This window comes from Chiloscyllium punctatum, chromosome 3 (assembly GCF_047496795.1).
Source record: "Chiloscyllium punctatum isolate Juve2018m chromosome 3, sChiPun1.3, whole genome shotgun sequence".
Classification (NCBI taxonomy): Eukaryota; Metazoa; Chordata; class Chondrichthyes; order Orectolobiformes; family Hemiscylliidae; genus Chiloscyllium; species Chiloscyllium punctatum.
Genome location: NC_092741.1, coordinates 100,211,665 through 100,231,091, shown reverse-complemented (window position 1 = coordinate 100,231,091; position 19,427 = coordinate 100,211,665). Strand labels below are relative to the sequence as shown.

At 39.4% G+C, this 19,427-nt stretch overlaps 1 protein-coding gene across 1 annotated transcript in view; it reads right to left on the bottom strand.

The window, feature by feature from the left end:
* The window catches only part of pinx1 (PIN2 (TERF1) interacting telomerase inhibitor 1), a 90,722-nt gene that overhangs the window by 68,369 nt on the left and 2,926 nt on the right, over positions 1-19,427 (bottom strand). Inside the window, exons 2-4 of the mRNA XM_072557493.1 lie at positions 14,876-14,985; positions 7,821-7,913; positions 4,123-4,195 (exon numbers count right to left, since the gene is read on the bottom strand). Coding sequence (XP_072413594.1) covers positions 4,123-4,195; positions 7,821-7,913; positions 14,876-14,985 — 276 coding nt within the window. The remainder of the gene's footprint in view (positions 1-4,122; positions 4,196-7,820; positions 7,914-14,875; positions 14,986-19,427) is intronic.

The window sequence follows — 19,427 nt, the reverse complement described above, 5'->3', positions numbered from 1 at the left end:
TGTTCATGGAACTGATTGCTTGGTCCACACTGAATGAGCTTCATTCTCTGCATGAAGCAGCAACACAAACTGGCAATGGACTCTTTCAATGGCCCTAAGCCACTGCATTCCAGCTGATGGACAGGCTGCCTGGTGTATCCAATATTTGCTGGTGCATGTCCATTGGTCTTCAGGCATACAGTAGTTTTACATGTAGTTTTATAATGAGTTCCTTGGGAAGTGACAACAGGTAGTAGTTAAGGAAAGAACAAAATCTGGACAGAGTCACTGATGGCTCTTCTCATATGGCTCGTTGTTAAAAACATGCAGTGACACTGGTCAAAAAGCTACAGACAGCACACAGAAGGGGAAGATCAGATACCTTAGCATGAGAAGGTTCACGGCCTACCCAAAAAGATAATGTTATCTGTCTTCTACATTAACAACTTTTGGCATCCAATTCATTTGGCTTATTTGCTAAGTGAGAAAGCTGCATATAAATGAAGCAATATGTGTCATTAATAATGTCCTTAGTGAGTAATAATCCCACCTTAATAGGCAATACGCCACTGCCTAGTGAGAAGCATGCTTCATTGCCTGGCAGAAATGTCAAGGATGCAGAAAGTTGCTCCGGACATCAAGATAGGCCTCACAGGATTTCTTGTGCGATTCTATCATCAATCTCATGACAATCCACATTGTTGAATCCCCTGTTACATTTCATCTATAAACACAGTACTATAAAAGTAGCTCAGAGACTGAGAACTCTTGCCACCCAAATTCCCAAAACTTGTCCACTCCATACAAGACTTCATCAGGAATGCAATAGATTAGTCTCCACACGCCTTGATGGTTGCAACGCCAACAACACAAAAAGCTCAAAAAAAAGTTCCGTAGAATCTGGAAATCTGAAATTAAACGCTAAGTGCAAGAAATACTCTCAGGAGTGGTTGTATCTGCGGACAGCATGTCAGAGATAATACCGAGTCCAATGCAATTCTTCAGTTGTAACTCCCACTGTAGGAACCATAAATTTATGGGAAAGACAAACTCCCTTGAAAACATGGTCTTTGTAACAACCATGACCTAAAATAGTTTTAAATGCCCTTTTAACTTGTAAAATAAAAGTCACAGTTAATAAAAACTCTCTGCTTAACAGCTTTGTTTGAAGGCTATATGGCACAAGTTAAGAAAGAAAGTATCATCTGATCTTACAGCTTCAAAAAGGTGCTCTTTACTGGCATTTCCCCCCAAGGACTGTTTTATCATTATGAATGCTTGGCTGTGTTTCAAATGTCATAACTGTGCGCAGTTCTTAATTTACAGGTTGATTTACATTTTAAAGATTCATTAAAGGATTAGCTGTCTTTGATGCAGCAAAGCTTGCCTGTTTTATGATATTAACCACATTAAATTAAAGAGCTTTGAATAGATTTGCAAATGGAAGTTTTTCTCTCTCCTCCCCCGGACTCGAAACTATCAATTGTTTATGATGCAGGCTATGTCACATTGTCAGTTTCTTTTCTTATCTCTCTGTTTCCAGGGATTATGCCATGTGGATACTGGTTGAGTCAATACAGAGTTGGCATGAGGGGGAAGAAAGAGCATGAGTTAGCACTGTTTTCATACAGGATAAGAGTGGTTGTGGAGCAGGTGGGGAGTAGTGGTGAGTCATTATGGGTGAGGACTAGAGAGCCTTACAGCCTTTGAAATAAAGAAGTGAGTCTTCTGACTAGCCCACTGCTGTACTAAGGGCTACGGGGAGAACGCTGGCAAGTGGAGCTGAAATGCGCATCAGCCATGATTGAATGGCGGAGTGGACTCGATGGGCCGAATGGCCTTACTTCCACTCCTATGTCTTATGGTCTTATGGTACTCCCCTGTGGACACCTGTGCTCTTCTTCAGTGGTAAGCAGGCTCAAAGCCACCAACTATGCTGTGCTCAACTCTCCTACCTAACCTTGGCTGGATATACTCACCTTGGTAGTGAAAATCTAGTTCCTGGTCTCTGCTTTCTCAAACAAACATTCTATAAAATGTAAAAACAATGGCTGCAGATGCTGGAAACTAGATTCTGGATTAGAGTGGTGCTGGAAAAGCACAGCAGTTCAGGCAGCATCCGAAGAGCAGAAAATTGACGTTTCAGGCAAAAGCCCTTCACCAGGAATATTCCTGATGAAGGGCTTTTGCCCGAAACGTCGATTTTCCTGCTCCTCGGATGCTGCCTGAACTGCTGTGCTTTTCCAGCACCACTAATCCAGATTCTATAAAATGTGCCAGTTTAATCATGAAAACCAATAGAAGTTACACAACAGTGCCCTCTTGTGTCAAACCTCAAGATTGTGTTTCAACATAGTATGCACAGTTGAAGCTCCCAAGTCTTTTATTAGACTGCTTTGAACATTCTTGGAAAAGGTAAACCTTTGTGAATCAGAAGTAATCGGATTTTTAAGAACATATTATCATCATAGTTGCTGAGCCTCAGCCACAAATTTCATGGCATGAAATGTTAAATTGCTCCACTATGATGAAAAATAATTTTTGAAGTTTATGATATTACAAATTATGTCTTGTTCCAATCATTTATCTTTTCTTCCTGTAAGTTTTTAATTAAACAATTGAAAAGTTCAGTCTATTTTACTTCCTGATTAAAATATTCCCACAGAAACCAACATAATCACATGCCAATTGATAATATATTGTTGGATATTTTAAGCTTCTTGGTTTAGCAGCAAATTCTAACTAACATCAAGATCTATACCACAAAGATCACCAAAATGTTGGGGGTAGCTTTCTTAAGGGCAACAGTGAGTGCAGTTGCTGTGCTGCTGACTGTGAAATTTGAGCCATTGTGGCCTAGAAACTGAATAAAGGGCAATTAACCAGAAGTGGTTCATATTCTTCACCTACAGCAAAAGCACGTTTATAGCTGCTTTCCTCTATAAGCTGTGGTATAGTGAAAGATATGGGGAAATCTAGTATTGCTTGTCATTTTGTGATCAGAGGGTTTGGACAAATATAAGGAACCAATACACCAATACTCACCTTGAAAAGTTAGTAGTATTTTTTCATATGCAGAATACAAATCTAAACAAACACTTTGTAACTCAAAACTGTTACTACTTCGATATCAGTAAAACAAATGTAATTCCAGACGTATGCTACACCTATCAAGCGTAGGATCTGACCAAACAAAGGAGCACTGAAATTAGAAGTGATATATTCCATGGCAGGAAATACTTTTACACCACAAAACATACAATACCAATGCAGAGGCACCAATTCAAGATTGAGAATAAGACAAATTAAGTTTCTATTACAATGTTGATTACTAATATCATTAAGCTCAAATTTTATTATTTCCAACAGGAAACCAACCATATCATTGGCCCTCACCACTTTCAAATGTTCAGGTGAACTATAATATACATTTGATCTCCATTTTACATTTACGCACAAGACGTGGGCATTACTGGCAAGTTCTCCAAGTTGCCCTCAGAAACTAGTTTTAGATTCTACTTGAACTAGTACAAGTAATTTTGTTCAGCTGTTCCGTACAACTGATTCCAAAAATCCTGAAGACTGAGCTGCATGGTGAGGAACTACAGCTGCACATTGCCAGATCTGGTTAAGAACAGTGGCTCTCTTTCACCAAAGAACAAAAGAAGTTGAAATGCAGAAGGAAATGGGAAGTAAACGTATAAGATTTAATGCAGATAGTAGACGAACTAGAAAATGTGTACACCAATACTGAGAAGTGGAAGCTGCATTGTTTGGGAGGATTGTTCAAGAGGCTAGGATATTGGGAGCAGTGTACTGAGGTGTAGTGCATGGTTTGCAAAGGCAACAGAAAGATCAATATGCAAATCTGAGAATTTGGACACATTTAAGAATAATAAACATATTGACTTTTATAAGATAAACCAACTTTCCATTCCAGAAAAAGGTCTAATCAGTAATTCTGTTCAAAAGCAACATAAGAAATATCTATTTCGTGTATAACCAGCGAATATACAAAATTTTGCCTCAATCATATCACTCACTTAGGAGGGAGGAAATGGTGACCACTGGGCTTCATTCTAGCTGAGTTATTACTCAGTGACTTTTACTGTATCATCAAAATGGACTAAATTAAATACTGACCATTCTGTTTGTGGCAGGCGTTGAGCTCAGACAAAAGCTGATTAAACTCATCCTGGTGCGCAATCCAGTTGTCCTATCAAAAACAAAATAGATCTCCACTGAAACTTCATTGCTTTTATCAGAAAATATTCATAGTCAAAACTCAAGACTTGAAAACAAAACACACAAGAGTACAAAACAATTTAATCAGCATCTGAAAGGAGAAAGAGCAATATCTCTGGTGAAATATTTCACCAAAATCTAGATTAAAGAATGAAACCAGAACCACTATTTTTCTTTCAGATAATTGCAAAATATCAAAGGTATTGAAATCTGAATAAAAACAAAGCACTGGAAATGGTTCTTTTAAAAACAGGGGACAGCATGTTCAAGAAACTTAACTGCTCGATGTCAGTTAGACCCTTTAACTCTTGCTGAGCCCAAGGGAAGCAAAGTTTCATGTGTGCGCATGTTGCATCTCTTATACACCATTCCAGTGGTGCATAATATCATCACTGAATAGGTTGATTAAAAAAAACTCTCAAGGGGTTAACTGAGAGTCTTCCCATGCCTTTTGAAGACTACCTAGCAAGCCAACTACTGGAAAGCAAGGATAATTCTTTGTTATCAGACACTGCAGGCCTAATCAAAAAAAACATTCAAACATGGAATACGAGGAGGCCATCTGATCACTTGTGCCTGCTGTCATTTAAAAAGACTATGGCTGATCTGATTTTAACTACAAATCCATATCCCCACCCACCGATGACCATTCATCCCCTTGATTATCAAGAATCTATTTACCTCTGCCTTAAAAATATTCAGAACCTGCATCAGCATCTTTTCAAGAAGAGAATTTCAAAAACTCATTACACTCGGTGGGGAGGGGGTGTTGGAGAGAAGCTGCCTCATTTGTTTTAAATGGATGATTGCTTATTGTTAAACTGTAACCATTATTTCTAGATTCTCCCAAATAGGAAACAGCCTTTCCACAACTATTCTGTCAAGACTTATCAGGTTCTTACGTATCATAATCAAATTCACTTCTTATTGTTCCAAACTCCAGAGAATACAAGTCTAGCTTGACCAACTTTTTCTCCAACAACCCGCTAATTCCAGCTATTAGTCTGGCAAACCTTTTCTAAACTGCTTCCAAAAATCTTAAAATTCTTAAGAGCGAGCGACCAATTCCTTATACTGTACTTCACTGTTCTCAGTGTCTTGCATGATAATGAAACATTAGCTACCCAATTTTGTATTCAATTCCACACTCAATTAAAACATTCCATTGGCTTTCCCAATTACTTGCTGCATCTGCACATTAGCCTTATGAGGATACCTAGGTCTCTCTGCACCTCACCACCTTGATAACATGCTTTTTCTTCCTGCCATAAAAAACAGCAGCACTGTGAAGAATGTGGGCCACTGAAATCCATTCTTGTACTCACCTTCAGACCCTGTGCATCTCCCTCACCAATGAACATCTCCCTGCAAATGCTTCTCTGCCTCACTTACCTACATGATACGATCCAGTGATGTTCCCAGCAGCACAGCCGACATGGTCAGACCTGACTCGACCAGCAGCTCTTGGTGGATGGGAATCCACCCCAAGGTTCTCAATCTCAAGAAAGGCCTAACACCTGCTAGTTACATGCTTGATGAGTTATTGATAAAGGCCAAGGTCCCAACAGAATAATGCAAGGCTGTCACCAGTTCGTCAACAGATGGGTGAGATGCCCATTGACATAGTAAATCCTGTAAACTTGACCTTTAAGCAGAGGGTTGGGATGTCATGGCGAAGTTGTACAGGATGTTGGCGAGACTATTTCTGGAGTACTGTGTGCAATTCTGGCCACCTTGCTATAGCAAGGTTGTTACTAAATTGGAGATGGTTCAGGAAAGATATACTAGGATGTTGCTGGGAATGGAGGGTTTGAGTTACAAAAATAAACTGGAGAGGCTGGGACCATTTTTTGGTGGAGTGTAGGAAGTTGAGGGGTGACTTTATAGAGATTTATAAAGTCCTAAGGTGAATAGGTCTTTCCCCTAGGTAGGCAAGTTCAAAACAAGGGGGTGTATTTTTAAGATGAGAGGGGAAAGTTTTAAAAAGGACATGATGGGCATTTTTTTTGTTGTTGTTTTTACATAGGGAGATTAGTGTATGGAATGAACTGCCAGTGGATTCAGGTATAATTACAACATTTAAAAGACATTTGAATAAGTACATGAAAAGATTTGGAGATATATGGGCTAAACACAGGCAAGTGGGACTAGTTTAGTTTGGGAACATAGTCGACAAGGATTAAGTAGATCTAAGGGTCTGATTCCACGCAGTATGACTCTATGACTGTTTCTCTCACTACAGATGCTGCAAGACCTGCCGAGTATTTCCAGACTTCTCTTCATCTTTCAGACATTGGTTGTGTTCCAACAATTTTTGTTTTAAATTATTGGTATTTATTGGTTCAGCTTACACGCTATGTTATTTTTAATCCCAAGACTATATTATTTAAGTTTTATTTGCATAAAGAAGTCTTTCCAGCACAATTTACTTGCTGAATTATTGCACTTTTGAATATACATTTGTCTTCACTGAATTCCTTCTTAAAGGCACAGAGTACTTCACAAGTTTTACTTTTTAAATGAAAACAGACAATCATTCACGAATCAAAATTTGAACTTGACAATCTATTCTGTAACGCAGGAATACTTTGTTTTAACACAGCAGAGGAACTTCAAAAGAACATTTTAAAGTTCCATAAAGGCTTCTGGTTCCAGAAGTATTTGGAACTATAAGCCTTCATTTTCTTATTTTTCCAAAAATCATCAAAAAACCCTTTATACCTAAACGAAACTTTATTTTTGGGAGAAACTAAGAAAACTAAAAGAACAAAAGACCACACACCCTGGTGACTCTAATGAGGATACTTAGGGGCACTACACTAGTTTAAGAAATGAATTTATGTATCTATATTATTAGAAGTTGGAGGTTTCTGACTTGTTTCCTGAGTGATCTGTCCATACACAGTTGGCAGGGAGAAATTAGATCGGTCATAGTCCAAAGCAAACACTGAAAGTAATTATTATCAAAAAACTGAAAATGTTTATTGAAATTATATACCAGAAATGTTTAAGTTTAAAGTAAGCAAGTAAAGGCACTTGCAAATGTCTGACCTCTACAACTCAATACAGAACCTGCAATTGATTTGCATTGGTAACCACTACCAATAGCATCAGCTACTTTTCAATCTTGGGCAATAAACAAGCTCATGCAAGATCAAAAACATGAATTACTTGAATACATTCAAGACACTTATGAATTCAAAGTTGTGTAGCATATTGGAATCTTGGCAACAACTTGGTTAGCACTGCTGCCTTAGTGGCAGGGACCCAAATTCAATTCCACCCATGGGAGACTGTCTGTATGGAGCTTTCACGTTCTCCCAGTACCTGCGTGGGTTTCCTCTGGGTGCTCTGGTTTCCATCCACAATCCAAAGATGTACAGGTTAGGTGGATTGCCATGCTAAAATTGCCCATAGTGTTCAGGGATGTGTAGGTTAAGTGTTAGCCATGGGAAATGCAGGGTCATAGGGAGAGGGTAGGGATTGGGTCTGGACAGGAGGCTGTTCAGAGGGTCAGTGTAGACTCTTGGAACGAATGGCCTGCTTCCAGAATATTGGGATTCTACGGATAACTTAAATATTGCTATAAAAATTACCTCATGATCTTTTGTTGCTCCCAGGCCCACTGTGTTGTTCTTTATTTGAACTTTAATGTTTTCCGTAGACCCCTGTTCATGAGCCCCAAGACCCTAGGAACAAGAAAGAAAAAAAAAATCACTTATTAATTAATTAGGGACACAAATTAAGTCAACAGTTCAAAAGTAGCTTTAGTAGCCTACCTTCCTCATTCACTAATACTAGGTGGATTTCAATTGTAAGAAAGATTAGCGTTTGCCAGTAAAATCAAGGCAATCGCCCTCAGTATATCATAACTATCTCCAGACCATTTTGCCTCTTCTCAAAGTACCCAACAAGTCAAAAACTTCAGACCCTTAACACAAAAATTGCTCATTGAATCAGTTTTCAGCCCTAATGATCATCTGATTTAGCTTGCACAAATGAATAATTATTTTTCATACTTCACATAAATTTGTCACAAGGATTAGATTAGATTACTTACAGTGTGGAAACAGGCCCTTCGGCCCAACAAGTCCACACCGCCCCGCCGAAGCGTAACCCACCCATACCCCTACATCTACATCTACCCCTTACCTAACACTACAGGCAATTTAGCATGGCCAATTCACCTGACCTGCACATCTTTGGAGTGTGGGAGGAAACCGGAGCACCCGGAGGAAACCCACGCAGACACGGGGAGAACGTGCAAACTCCACACAGTCAGTCGCCTGAGGCGGGAATTGAACCCGGATCTCCGGCGCTGTGAGGCAGCAGTGCTAACCACTGTGCCGCCCAATATATCAGCGAAATATACAGCAATCCACAAGTTCCATATAAGTGAGGTTTCACAATGTCAGAACAATTCTACAAAGGCATCTGATTACTTTCAGAACAATTATAATCTCATGATGCATAATTCCTATATTGATGTTAGGATTAATTTCTAATAATTTATTATAAAAATATTTTGATTCAATTTTTGAACTCCACTTCAATCAAAAATAATTCTATGTTGACAGATTTGATTTTATACACTGAGCAGAGGAACATGGAAGTGTGGAAAATGATTTTGTTCTCAAAAGCACAAGAAACATATTTTAACATCCAAATAAATGTAGTTTTATTTTCTTCACGAGGGCTGTTTTCCCTGGAGAGTCAGAGGCTGAGCAATGACCTTATAGAGGTTTATAAAATCACAAGAGGAATGAACAGGGTAATTAGACAAGGTCTTTTCTTTGGGGAGGGTAAGTCCAGATCTAGAAGACATAGGTATAGGGTGAGGGGGGTGGTGTGGAATTTAAAAGGGACTTAAGGGGCAACTTTTCACACAAAGGGTGGTGCGTGTACGGAATAAGCTGCCAGAGTAAGTGGTGGAGGAGGCTACAATTACAGCATTTAAAAGGCATGTGGATGGGTACATGAATATGAAGGGTTTAGACGGTATGGGCCAAGTGCTGGCAAGTGGGATTAAATTAGGTTAGGGTATGTGGTCGGCATGGACAAATTGGATTGAAGGGCCTGGTTGCATGCTGTGCATCTCTGTGTAATGTAAGTAACTTATTTACATTGTTTACTTTTGATTTTCTCTCAAATGATAAAGCTCTCCTTTTTGTCCTATTCAGTTTAAGATTTTAGCAACTTAACAGTTGCTGATTCTAGGAGCCAAGCAGAGGATACTTTAGATGGAAGCGCCTTGAAAACAGTGCATATCATAAGGTTTCAAGCAGATTTTGAAAAGGTCAAGAAAGAATTAAAATTTTAAAATACTCAAATCAAGGACAGCTAATTTTAGAGTGAAAAAGGGTTCAAGACTGGCAGGTGAATTGGAATCAAAGCGTGACAAATAAAACATGAAACAAGTAATACAATTTCTTCAAAAAAGGATTGGTTCACCACAGAAAAGGCAAGGAAACACATTTATGTTAGAGCTCTCAATGACTGAGATTATATGGATTGAAATTAAACAGAAAAAGAAAGCTTCTGACATACTGCAGACTTGTAATGCAATATAGTACCAAGCTGAACACAGAAAATGCAACAGAGAACCAGAAATAAAAAGGAGGGGAAAAAAAAACAGTATATATGAGATTTATATTTTTGGCAACACGGTGGCTCAGTGGTTAGCACTGCTGCCTCACAGCACCTGGAATCCGGATTCAATTCCGGCATTAGTTGAGTCTGCACATTGTCCCTGTGTTTGCATGGGTTTCCTCCCACAGTTCAAACATGCGCAGGTAGGTGGATTGTCCGTGCTAAATTGCCCTAGGTGTTCAGATATGTGTAGGCTAGGTGGATTAACCATGGAAATGCAGGATTACGGGGATAAAGTGAGTCTGTGAGATGTTCTTTGGAGGGTCAGTGCAAACGCAGTGGGCCAAATGGCCTCTTTCTACACTGTAGGGACTCTTTGATTCTAACATAAAATGGAACCCAAAAGTATATTTTTAAAATATAAATAGTAGGCAGAGACAAAGTTAGGGTGGGAATAATTAGGGATTAACAAAAGGATTTTATAGTGAAGAAAAGCACACGGTTGAGATAACAAATAGAGACTTTGCATTCATCTTCACTGGAGAAGAAAATATTGCCAACGTCAAAATCAAGGTAAAGACACTGAGAAGATGAAATAAATAAAGAGCAAAACTTTAAAAGATTGACACTCAAAAACGAAAAGTCATTGGCCTGAGTAAAGGGCAGAGATAGAAGTTCTGACAACAGTTTTCCAATCTCGTTTAGATATGAGAATTATGAAATTAGAGGATTACAAATGTTAGTCCTGTTCAAAAATAAAGGAGAAGAATAAACACAATACATCAGCCTAAAGATTATGCTGGAAAAACTTTTAGAAGCAATAATCTCAAGACAAAAATTTATTGTCACTTGACAATCATCAGCAAGTGAAAGAAAAATTGCCTTCAGCTACATGGTTTGAGTTATTTGAAGTTACAGAAAAGTTATATGAGAGTATGGTAATATGTAGTACAGCTTTCAAAAAGGGTTTGAGAAAGTCCCACTCAATAGACTGATTTGTAAAGTCAAATGCCATGTGAAGAAAAGACTGCAGCAGCATGTATATAAAACTGACTCAAAAAATAGCTCTAGGTGAAAAGTACATAGTGGTTAATTGGACTACCGTTCTCTCTGATGTACATTAATCACTTGGTTTTAACTTTCCAGTGTAAAATTATAAAGTTATACTACAGTGACCTTGGAAATTTATAAAAATTAAAAGGATAGAAACAGATACAGGAAGATTCACAATGAATGAAATTTAACAAACAAGAGTTTGAAGCATGGAGGGATCCAGATAGACGATGAGGATCTGAAAAGAGGTGCTGAATGATCTAGTAGATTTGGTTGTGCTAATTTCCCTTGATTCAGGAAAAGGTTCCACTCAACTCAAAAAGAGTAAATATAAACCCTCTATTCAAGAGAGGAGGAGGCAGAAAAAAGGAAACTATAGGCCAGTTAACTTGATGCCTGTCATGAGATTATCAGAATTGAAAATTAAAGAGATTAAAGCTGTGCACTTAGAAAATGAGGTAATCAGCAAGAGTCAGAATACTTTGTTAAAGTAAATCATGTTTAACCAGTTCAAGACTTTGAAAGACTAATGTGTTATGGATGAAAAGAGAGCATTCTCATGGTACAAGAAGTTCTAGAAATCAATTGATAAAATGCCATTTCAAAAGGTTACTGTAAAAAATAACAAAATCATGCTACAGGGCATAACATGAATGGAAAGATTTGCTGGCTAGCAAAAAAATACAGTAGACATAAATGGTCTTTGTCTGATTGCCAGAATATGAGTGGAGCTCTGCATGGGTCTCAGCTTTTTTACAATTTATATCAATAACTTCAATCAGGGAAGCAAAGACATAATAGCTAACTTCACAGACAAGATAGACAGTGTGCTGTGAAGATAATATAAGGAGACTGCAGATGGGTATAGATAGGTTTCATGGCTGATAGAGTACAATGATGAAAAATGTGAATTGTTCCCTTAGGTGTGAAGAAAAAAAATACATAAATGGAGAATGACTGCAGAATTCAGAAGTGAAGACTCCAGATGTTCCAATCCAAAAAAATTAACATGCAGCTACAGCAAGTGATTGAGAAAGTTATTATGAAAAAAACTGAACATGAAATAAAAGATGGTATAGTTCAATCATACCAGGCATTGGTGAGACCACATCTCAAATATTAAACGAAGGACTAAAAGCATTAGAAACAATTCAGAGAAGGGAGAAAGTGAGGACTGCAGATGCTGGAGATCAGAGTTGAAGAGTGTGGTGCTGGAAAAGCATAGCCGGTGGTGCAGCATCTAACAAGCGGAGAGTCAATTCTCCTGCTTGTTAGATGTTGCCTAACCGATTATACATTTCCAGCACCCCACACTTCGACATTTCAGAGAAGGTTTACTAAACTGATATCTGGAACGATCAAATGGTCTTGTGAGAATAGGTCGGACAGACAGAGCTTGTTTCCACATGGGGTTTGAAAGAGCGAGGGGTGACTTAATTGAAGTTTATACAATCCTGAATGATCTTGACAAAACAGGCATGGAATAGATGTTTCCTCTTGCAGGTAAGCCCAGAACTAGAGAACTAGGGGTCATCCTTTCAGTACCAAGAGGAGATTTTTTTTTTCTGAGGATAAATCAACTTTGGAAATCTGCCTCACAAGGTGACTACAGAACCATTTAGTATTTTTAAGGCAGAGATATATTCTTGGGAGGCAAGAGAATCAAAGGTTATTGGGGGAGAGATGGGAATGTGGAATTCAACCTGCAAACAGATCAGCCAGGATCTGGTTGAACTGCAAAGCAGACTTGACGAACCAAATGGTCTACATCTGTCCCCCTTTCATATGTTCAAAGGTTTTATTCTGGTAAGATATGAGTTGAAGCAATACGAACTGATACAATTTCAAGAGGGGTAAAAGAAAGACTGGTGTGTGTACGATTAACATTGAACTGAGAGAGGGCAAGTTGGAATGCCGTTTAAAAGGAAACAAACAGGAATGTTCATGTTTTAAACAGCAGCAAATTACTGAAACAAAGAGGTCATGGGAATAGCACAGAAAATAGCATTGAAGTAGACAACAATCATGATCTAAAATGGTGCAGCAGACATAAGGGGTCGAATGGCCAACTCCTGCTCCTATGTCTGTGTTATGTAACCTTTCCAAACAGTTATTTAGGTTCCAGCTAGAAAATCACATTGGATACTTCACGAAGGATGTAAAGCAGGTGTAAAGAGATTTTCACGAATCTTGGAACCAGAAGCTTAAAGAAAAACACCTGTTAGGTACTTTACAGCTTCCTGGACTCAACAGATTTTAATTACGTCAGATGCTTCCTTTTTTTGAAAGAAAGCACCTATTAGAAATTATTCTGTTTTTGTCATTTTCCCTGCTCTAGACCTATCTTTTGCTTCTTTTCCTGTCTCATTACCCTTATTTGTACTGTGATCCTTTGCTACTTAAAACCACCTGCCTGTCACCCTGTCACAGACCTACCATTTTCTTCTTTTCTTTCTTTCCTTCAAGCACTAACTCATCCAACTTACCAGCCTCTGTACTTACCTAAACAAGTATTATTTCTAATTTCTTCCACATCTGCTGATTCTGACAATACCCAGCTGGGCAAGTGGCAGGTGACATGTGCCAAGCAATGATCTTCTCTAACAAGAGAGCATCAAACCATCTTCCCTTGACATTCTAAGGCAGTACAATCGCTGAATCCCACACCATCAACATCCTTGGGTTACTATGGACCAGAAACTGAACTGGACTTGCCATATGATCTGCCCTTGTAGTTACAGCCCCTGGAGTCTGCTCAGATTTTAGATAGATTATGGCTGATCCTTCACATCTCACATCTACTTTCCTGCCCTTTTTCCATACCCCTTGATTCCTCCTCTATCAAGAATTCTACCTATTTCAGCCTATTGTGAAATATACACAAGAACACTGCCCCCACATGTGTCTGTGGCTCGAATTTCTAAAGACTCTCAACCCTTTGAGAAAAATTCCTCCTCTCCTCAGTCTTTAATTTGCACCCCTCAATTCTGAGACTTCACCTGCTGGTCCTAGACTCTCCCAAGAGGTAAAACATCATCTTAGCATGTACCCTGTCAACCCTTGAAGAATCTTGTATATTTCAATGAGCTCAGAAGATCGCAGCAAATAACTCACTTTCTTACTCTCCAAAGCCTGTCCACCATCTACAAAGCACAAATCAGGAGTGTGATGGATTATTCCCTACTTATCTGTAGATATGCAACTCCAACACCACTCAGGATTTTGACACGATCCAGGGCAAAGCAACCAACTTAATAGTACTACCTCTACAAACATTCATACTTTCTACCTTTGATACTCAGTAGCAGCAATACGTACCATATTCAAGATGAACTGCAGAAAATCACAAAGATTACAGAATATTCCAAACTCATGAGAGGACAACGGGTACATGGGAACTCCACAACCTGCAAGTTCTCCACCAAGGAATGTGCCTTCCTGACTTGGAAATGTATCACTGTTCCTTCATTGTTGTTGAGCCAAAGTCCTGGAACTCCCTCCCAAATGAATTTGTGGGTCTACTTACACTAAATAGCTTGCAGCTGGTCACGAAGGCAGTTCACCACCACCTCTCAAAGGATAATAAGGGATGAATAGTAAGCACTGTAATGAAGCCCATATCTCATGAATAAATTACAAAGAAGCAATCAACTGGAAATATTAACTTTGCTCCTTTTCTCCACAGATGCTGCAAGGCCTGTTAAACATTTCCAGCATTTTCTGCTCTTATTTCAATTTCCAATATCCACAATACTGTATTTTTGACTAGGTGCCAAGGGTACAAACTTTCATCTGCATGTAGTAGTCCAGGAAGCTATGATTGTTCTGTTTAGAGCAGAGAAGGCAAAAGGGAGATTTATTCAAGATATTCAAAATTAGAGGGAGTTTAGACAGAGCAAATCAGGACAAACTGTACCTGAGAAGGTGGATAATGTTTTAAAAATCATCCTTAAACATTCTAATAAAAACCAAACAAATTATTCATAATTCACACATTTCACTTTTTCACCTTTCCTTTTGACCACCCCATTTTTTCCAACATCTTCTGCCCAAATCTGGACTCATCATTGCTCCAGGTGTTGTTCCTTGGATCCACAGACCACTTCTGCTTTCTACGGGCTACAAAATAAAAAAGGAAACCAGATTGATATTCCATCTGGTCTTGCAAATTCCGTTCCTGTTACACTTACACCAGAGACATTAGTCCCACATCTGTCACTCCATACAAGTCCCCAAGTACAAGTCAAACAAGATAATAGGTGGGATATCAACGAAAAGTCAATAAAGTGTGGCACTGCAAAAAGCATAGCAGGTCAGGACCTGATGAAGGATTAAGCCCAAATCGACTGTCTTGCTCCTCAGATGCTACCTGACCTATGCTTTTTCCAGCACCACACTTCATCGACTCTAACTTCTCCAGCATTTGCAGTCCTCATTATCTCCTGGATATCAAGGGAAGGGATTGGAGGAAAAAAAAGAGAAAAGTGAAGGGAGTCAGGTTAGAAAGAAGCAACTTATTTTGCACATCTGAATGTACATTTGCTTTTTCTCTTCAAATGACATATTTGCTGTGGACAGCAGATTTAGCTTCACATTTCTTGTTTTAGCTCAAAATGTTACACAAGTTGCAGGATTATATATCTGGCTGCACATATCTGTTGGAGATGAGGTCATCAGAGTCAATTAATTCTTTAACACTTTCAATCACTTTTCAATTGATGCACCTGAGACTATTATTTTTAAACATAACTAATTTTTGACACGTTTAATGCCTAAGTATTTGTAACAAAGCACAGTGGTACCATTATATCCTGTACTGAAGTAATTTCTGTATAATTACTATCTAAATTATGTGTCCCAAGTATTGTCATGTAGTCAATGCAACAGCTAATACAAAGTACAAAGAACAAAGAACAAAGAAAATTTACAGCCCAGGAACAGGCCCTTCAGCCCTCCAAGCCTGTGCCGATCCAAATCCACTGTCTAAACCTGTCACCCAATTCCTAAGCATCTGCATCCCTCTGCTCCCCACCTACTCATGCATCTGTCCAGATGCATCTTAAGTGAATCTACCATTCCTGCCTCTACTACCTCTGCTGGCAACATGTTCCAGGCACCTACCACCCTCTATGTAAAGTAATTGCCGTGTGTATCTCCCTTAAACTGTTCTTCTCTCACGCTGAAAGCATAACCTCTTGTTATTCAATCCTTCACCCTAGGAAAAAGCTTATCTCTATCTACTCTGTCTACACCCTTCATAATTTTGTAGACCTCAAATCAGGTCCCACCGAATCTCCTTTTTTCTAATGAAAACAATCCTAACCTACTCAACCTCTCTTCAAAGCTAGCATCTTTCATACCAGGCAACATCCTCGTAAACCCTCTCTGCACCCTCTCCAAAGCATCCACATCCTTTCGGTAATGTGGCGACCAGAACTGTACACACTATTCTAAATGCAACCCAACCAATGTCTCATACAATTTTAACATGACCTGTCAGCACTTATACTCAATATCCCGTCCGATGAAGACAAGCATATCAGATACCTTTCTGACCACTCTATCCACCTGTGCAGCAAACTTCAGGGTACAATGGACCTGAACTCCCAGATCTCTCTGCTCAAAGTTTTCCCAAGGTTCTTCCGTTTACTGTATAATTTGCTCTAGAATTAGACTTCCCAAAATGCATCACCTCACATTTGCCTGGACTGAATTCCATCTGCCACTTCTCCACCCAACTCTCCAGTCTATCTATATTCTCCGGTATTCTTTGACAGTCCCCTATGCTTTCTGCTACTCCACCGATCTTCGTGTCGTCTACAAACTTGCTGATCATACCAACAGTGCCCTCTTCCAGATCATTTATGTATATCACAAACAACAGTGGCCCCAGCACTGACCCCTGTGGAACACCACTGGTCACCTTTCTCCATTTCAAGAAACTGCCTTGAACTACTACTATTACTCAGTCTCCTGTTGCTCAAACAGTTCATTATCCACCTAGCTAGAACACCCTGCGACTTCACTTTTTCCATTAGTTTACCATGGGGAACCTTATCAAACACCTTACTGAAGTCCATGTATATGACAGTTTCATCCATCAATTTGGTCACTTAAAGAATCAGAGATGTACAGCACAGAAACAGACCATTCGGTCCAACACGTCCATGCCGACCATATATCCCAACCCAATCTAGTCCCACCTGCTAGCATCCGGCCCATATCCCTCCAAAACCTTCCTACTCATATACCCATCCAGATAGCTTCTAAATATTGCAATTGTACTAGCCTCCACCTCTTCCTCTGCCAGCTCATTCCATACACATACCACCCTCTGCCTGAAAAAGTTGCCCCTTAGGTCTCTTTTATATCTTGCCCCCTCACCCTAAACCTTTGCCCTCTAGTTCTGGCCTCCCCCAACCCAAGGAAAATACTTTGTCTATTTATCCTATCCATGCCCCTCATGATTTTATAGACCTCTACAAGGTCATCCCTCATCCTTCGACACTCCAGGGAAAATAGCCCCAGCCTATTCAGCCTCTCCCAAAAGCTCAAATCCTCCAAACCTAGCAACATCCTTGTAAATCTTTACTGAACCCTTTCAAGTTTCACATCTTTCCAATAGGAAGGAGACCAGAACTGCACGCAATATACCAACAGTGGCCTAACCAATGTCCTGTACAGCTGCAACATGACTTCCCAACTCCTGTACTCAATACTCTGACCAATAAAAGAAAGCATACCAAACGCTGCCTTCATTATCCTATCTAGTTGCAACTCCACTTTCAAGGAGCTATGAACCTGCACTCCAATGTCTCTTTGTTCAACAACATTCCCCAGGATCTTACCATTAAGTGTATAAGTCCTCCTAAGATTTGCTTTCCCAAAATGCAGCACCTCATATTTATCTAAATCAAACTCCATCTGCCACTCCTCAGCCCACTGGCCCATCTGATCAAGATCCCGTTGTAATCTAAGGTAATCTTTCTCGCCGTCCACTACACCTCCAATTTTGGTGTCATCTGCAAACTTACTAACTTATGTACACATTCAAATCATTTTTATAAATGATGAAAAATAGTAAACCCAGCACCAATCCTTGTGGTACTCCACTGGTTACAGGCCTCCAATCTGAAAAACAACCCTTCACCACCACCCTCTGTCTTCTACCTTTGAGCTAATTCTGTATCCAAATGGCTAGCTCCTCCTGTATTCCATGAGATCTTGGTTCTGGATTCCTGATGAAGGGCTTTTGCCCGAAACGTTGATTTTCCTGCTCCTCAGATGCTGCCTGAACTGCCCTGCTTTTCCAAAACCACTAATCCAGAATCTAGTTTCCAGCATCTGCAGTCATTGTTTTTACATTCCATGAGATCTAACCTTGCTAACCAGTCTCCCATGGGGAATCTTGTCAAACACCTTACTGAAGTCCATATAGATCACGTCGACCACTCTGGTCTCAATCCTCTCTAAACTATTTGCAGTAATTCAGCTGTGGTTGGAGTAGTGCCTTGTACAGATTTAGTAAAACCTCATGAGTTTTATACTCCATTCCCTTTGAAGTAAAGGCCAACATTCCGTTTGCCTTCTCAATACTCACGGAACCAGGATGCCAGCTTTTTGTGATTCATTGATGTGAACTCCCAAAGCCCCCTTGCCTGTAGTCTCTCTTTATTTAAATAACATTCAGCTCTTTCATGCTTCAGTTTTTCCCACAATAGATTCCATCTGGAAAATTCTTGTCCACTTCTTAATTTGCTTATCTCTCTGCAAAATCTGTGTGCCATGATTACCACTTGCCTTCCCACCTATTTTTGTGCCATCTGCAAACTTGGCCATAGTACATCCACTTTCGTCATCCAAGTCATGAATGCATAATGAAAATAATTGTGGTCCCAGTATTGTTTCCTGCAGCACACCACTCGTTCCAGGTTACCATTCTGAAGTTATTCCTTTTATCCCAACTCTGTCTTCTATTAGTTCGCCATCCTCTATCCATGCTAATTTACCACCTCCAATGCCATGAGCTCTTATCTCAATCACGTGGTACCTTATCAAACAAAAATCCAAATGCATTACATGTAATGCTTTCTATCTGTCCTGCATGTTACCTCCTCGAAGAATTCTGGTAACCCTGTCAGGCAAAACTACCTCTTCATGAAGCCATGCTGACTCTGCGTTACCATATTATGCATTTTGAAATGGTCTGCTATTACATTCATTATAACGGATTCTAAAATTTTCCAACAACAGAGGTCAAGCTTAGTAGCCCATGTGTAATTATTGTTGTAAATTTCTTTTCCTTTTAAATCGAGGTGTTACTATTGGCAGTTTTCCGATCCGCTGGGATTGCTTCATATCCTAGGATGCCATTAGGTCCAGGCAACCTATCAATTTTTAGCATTAGTTTCCCTAGCACTTTTTCTCTAGTGATAGTTATTTTGTTTACTTGCTAGCCTTCTTTTGCCCCTTGATTATTTCATAATTTTGAAATACTGTTAATATCTTCTACTGTGAAGATTGATGCAAAGTATTCATTCAACTCCTCTGCCATTTCCTGG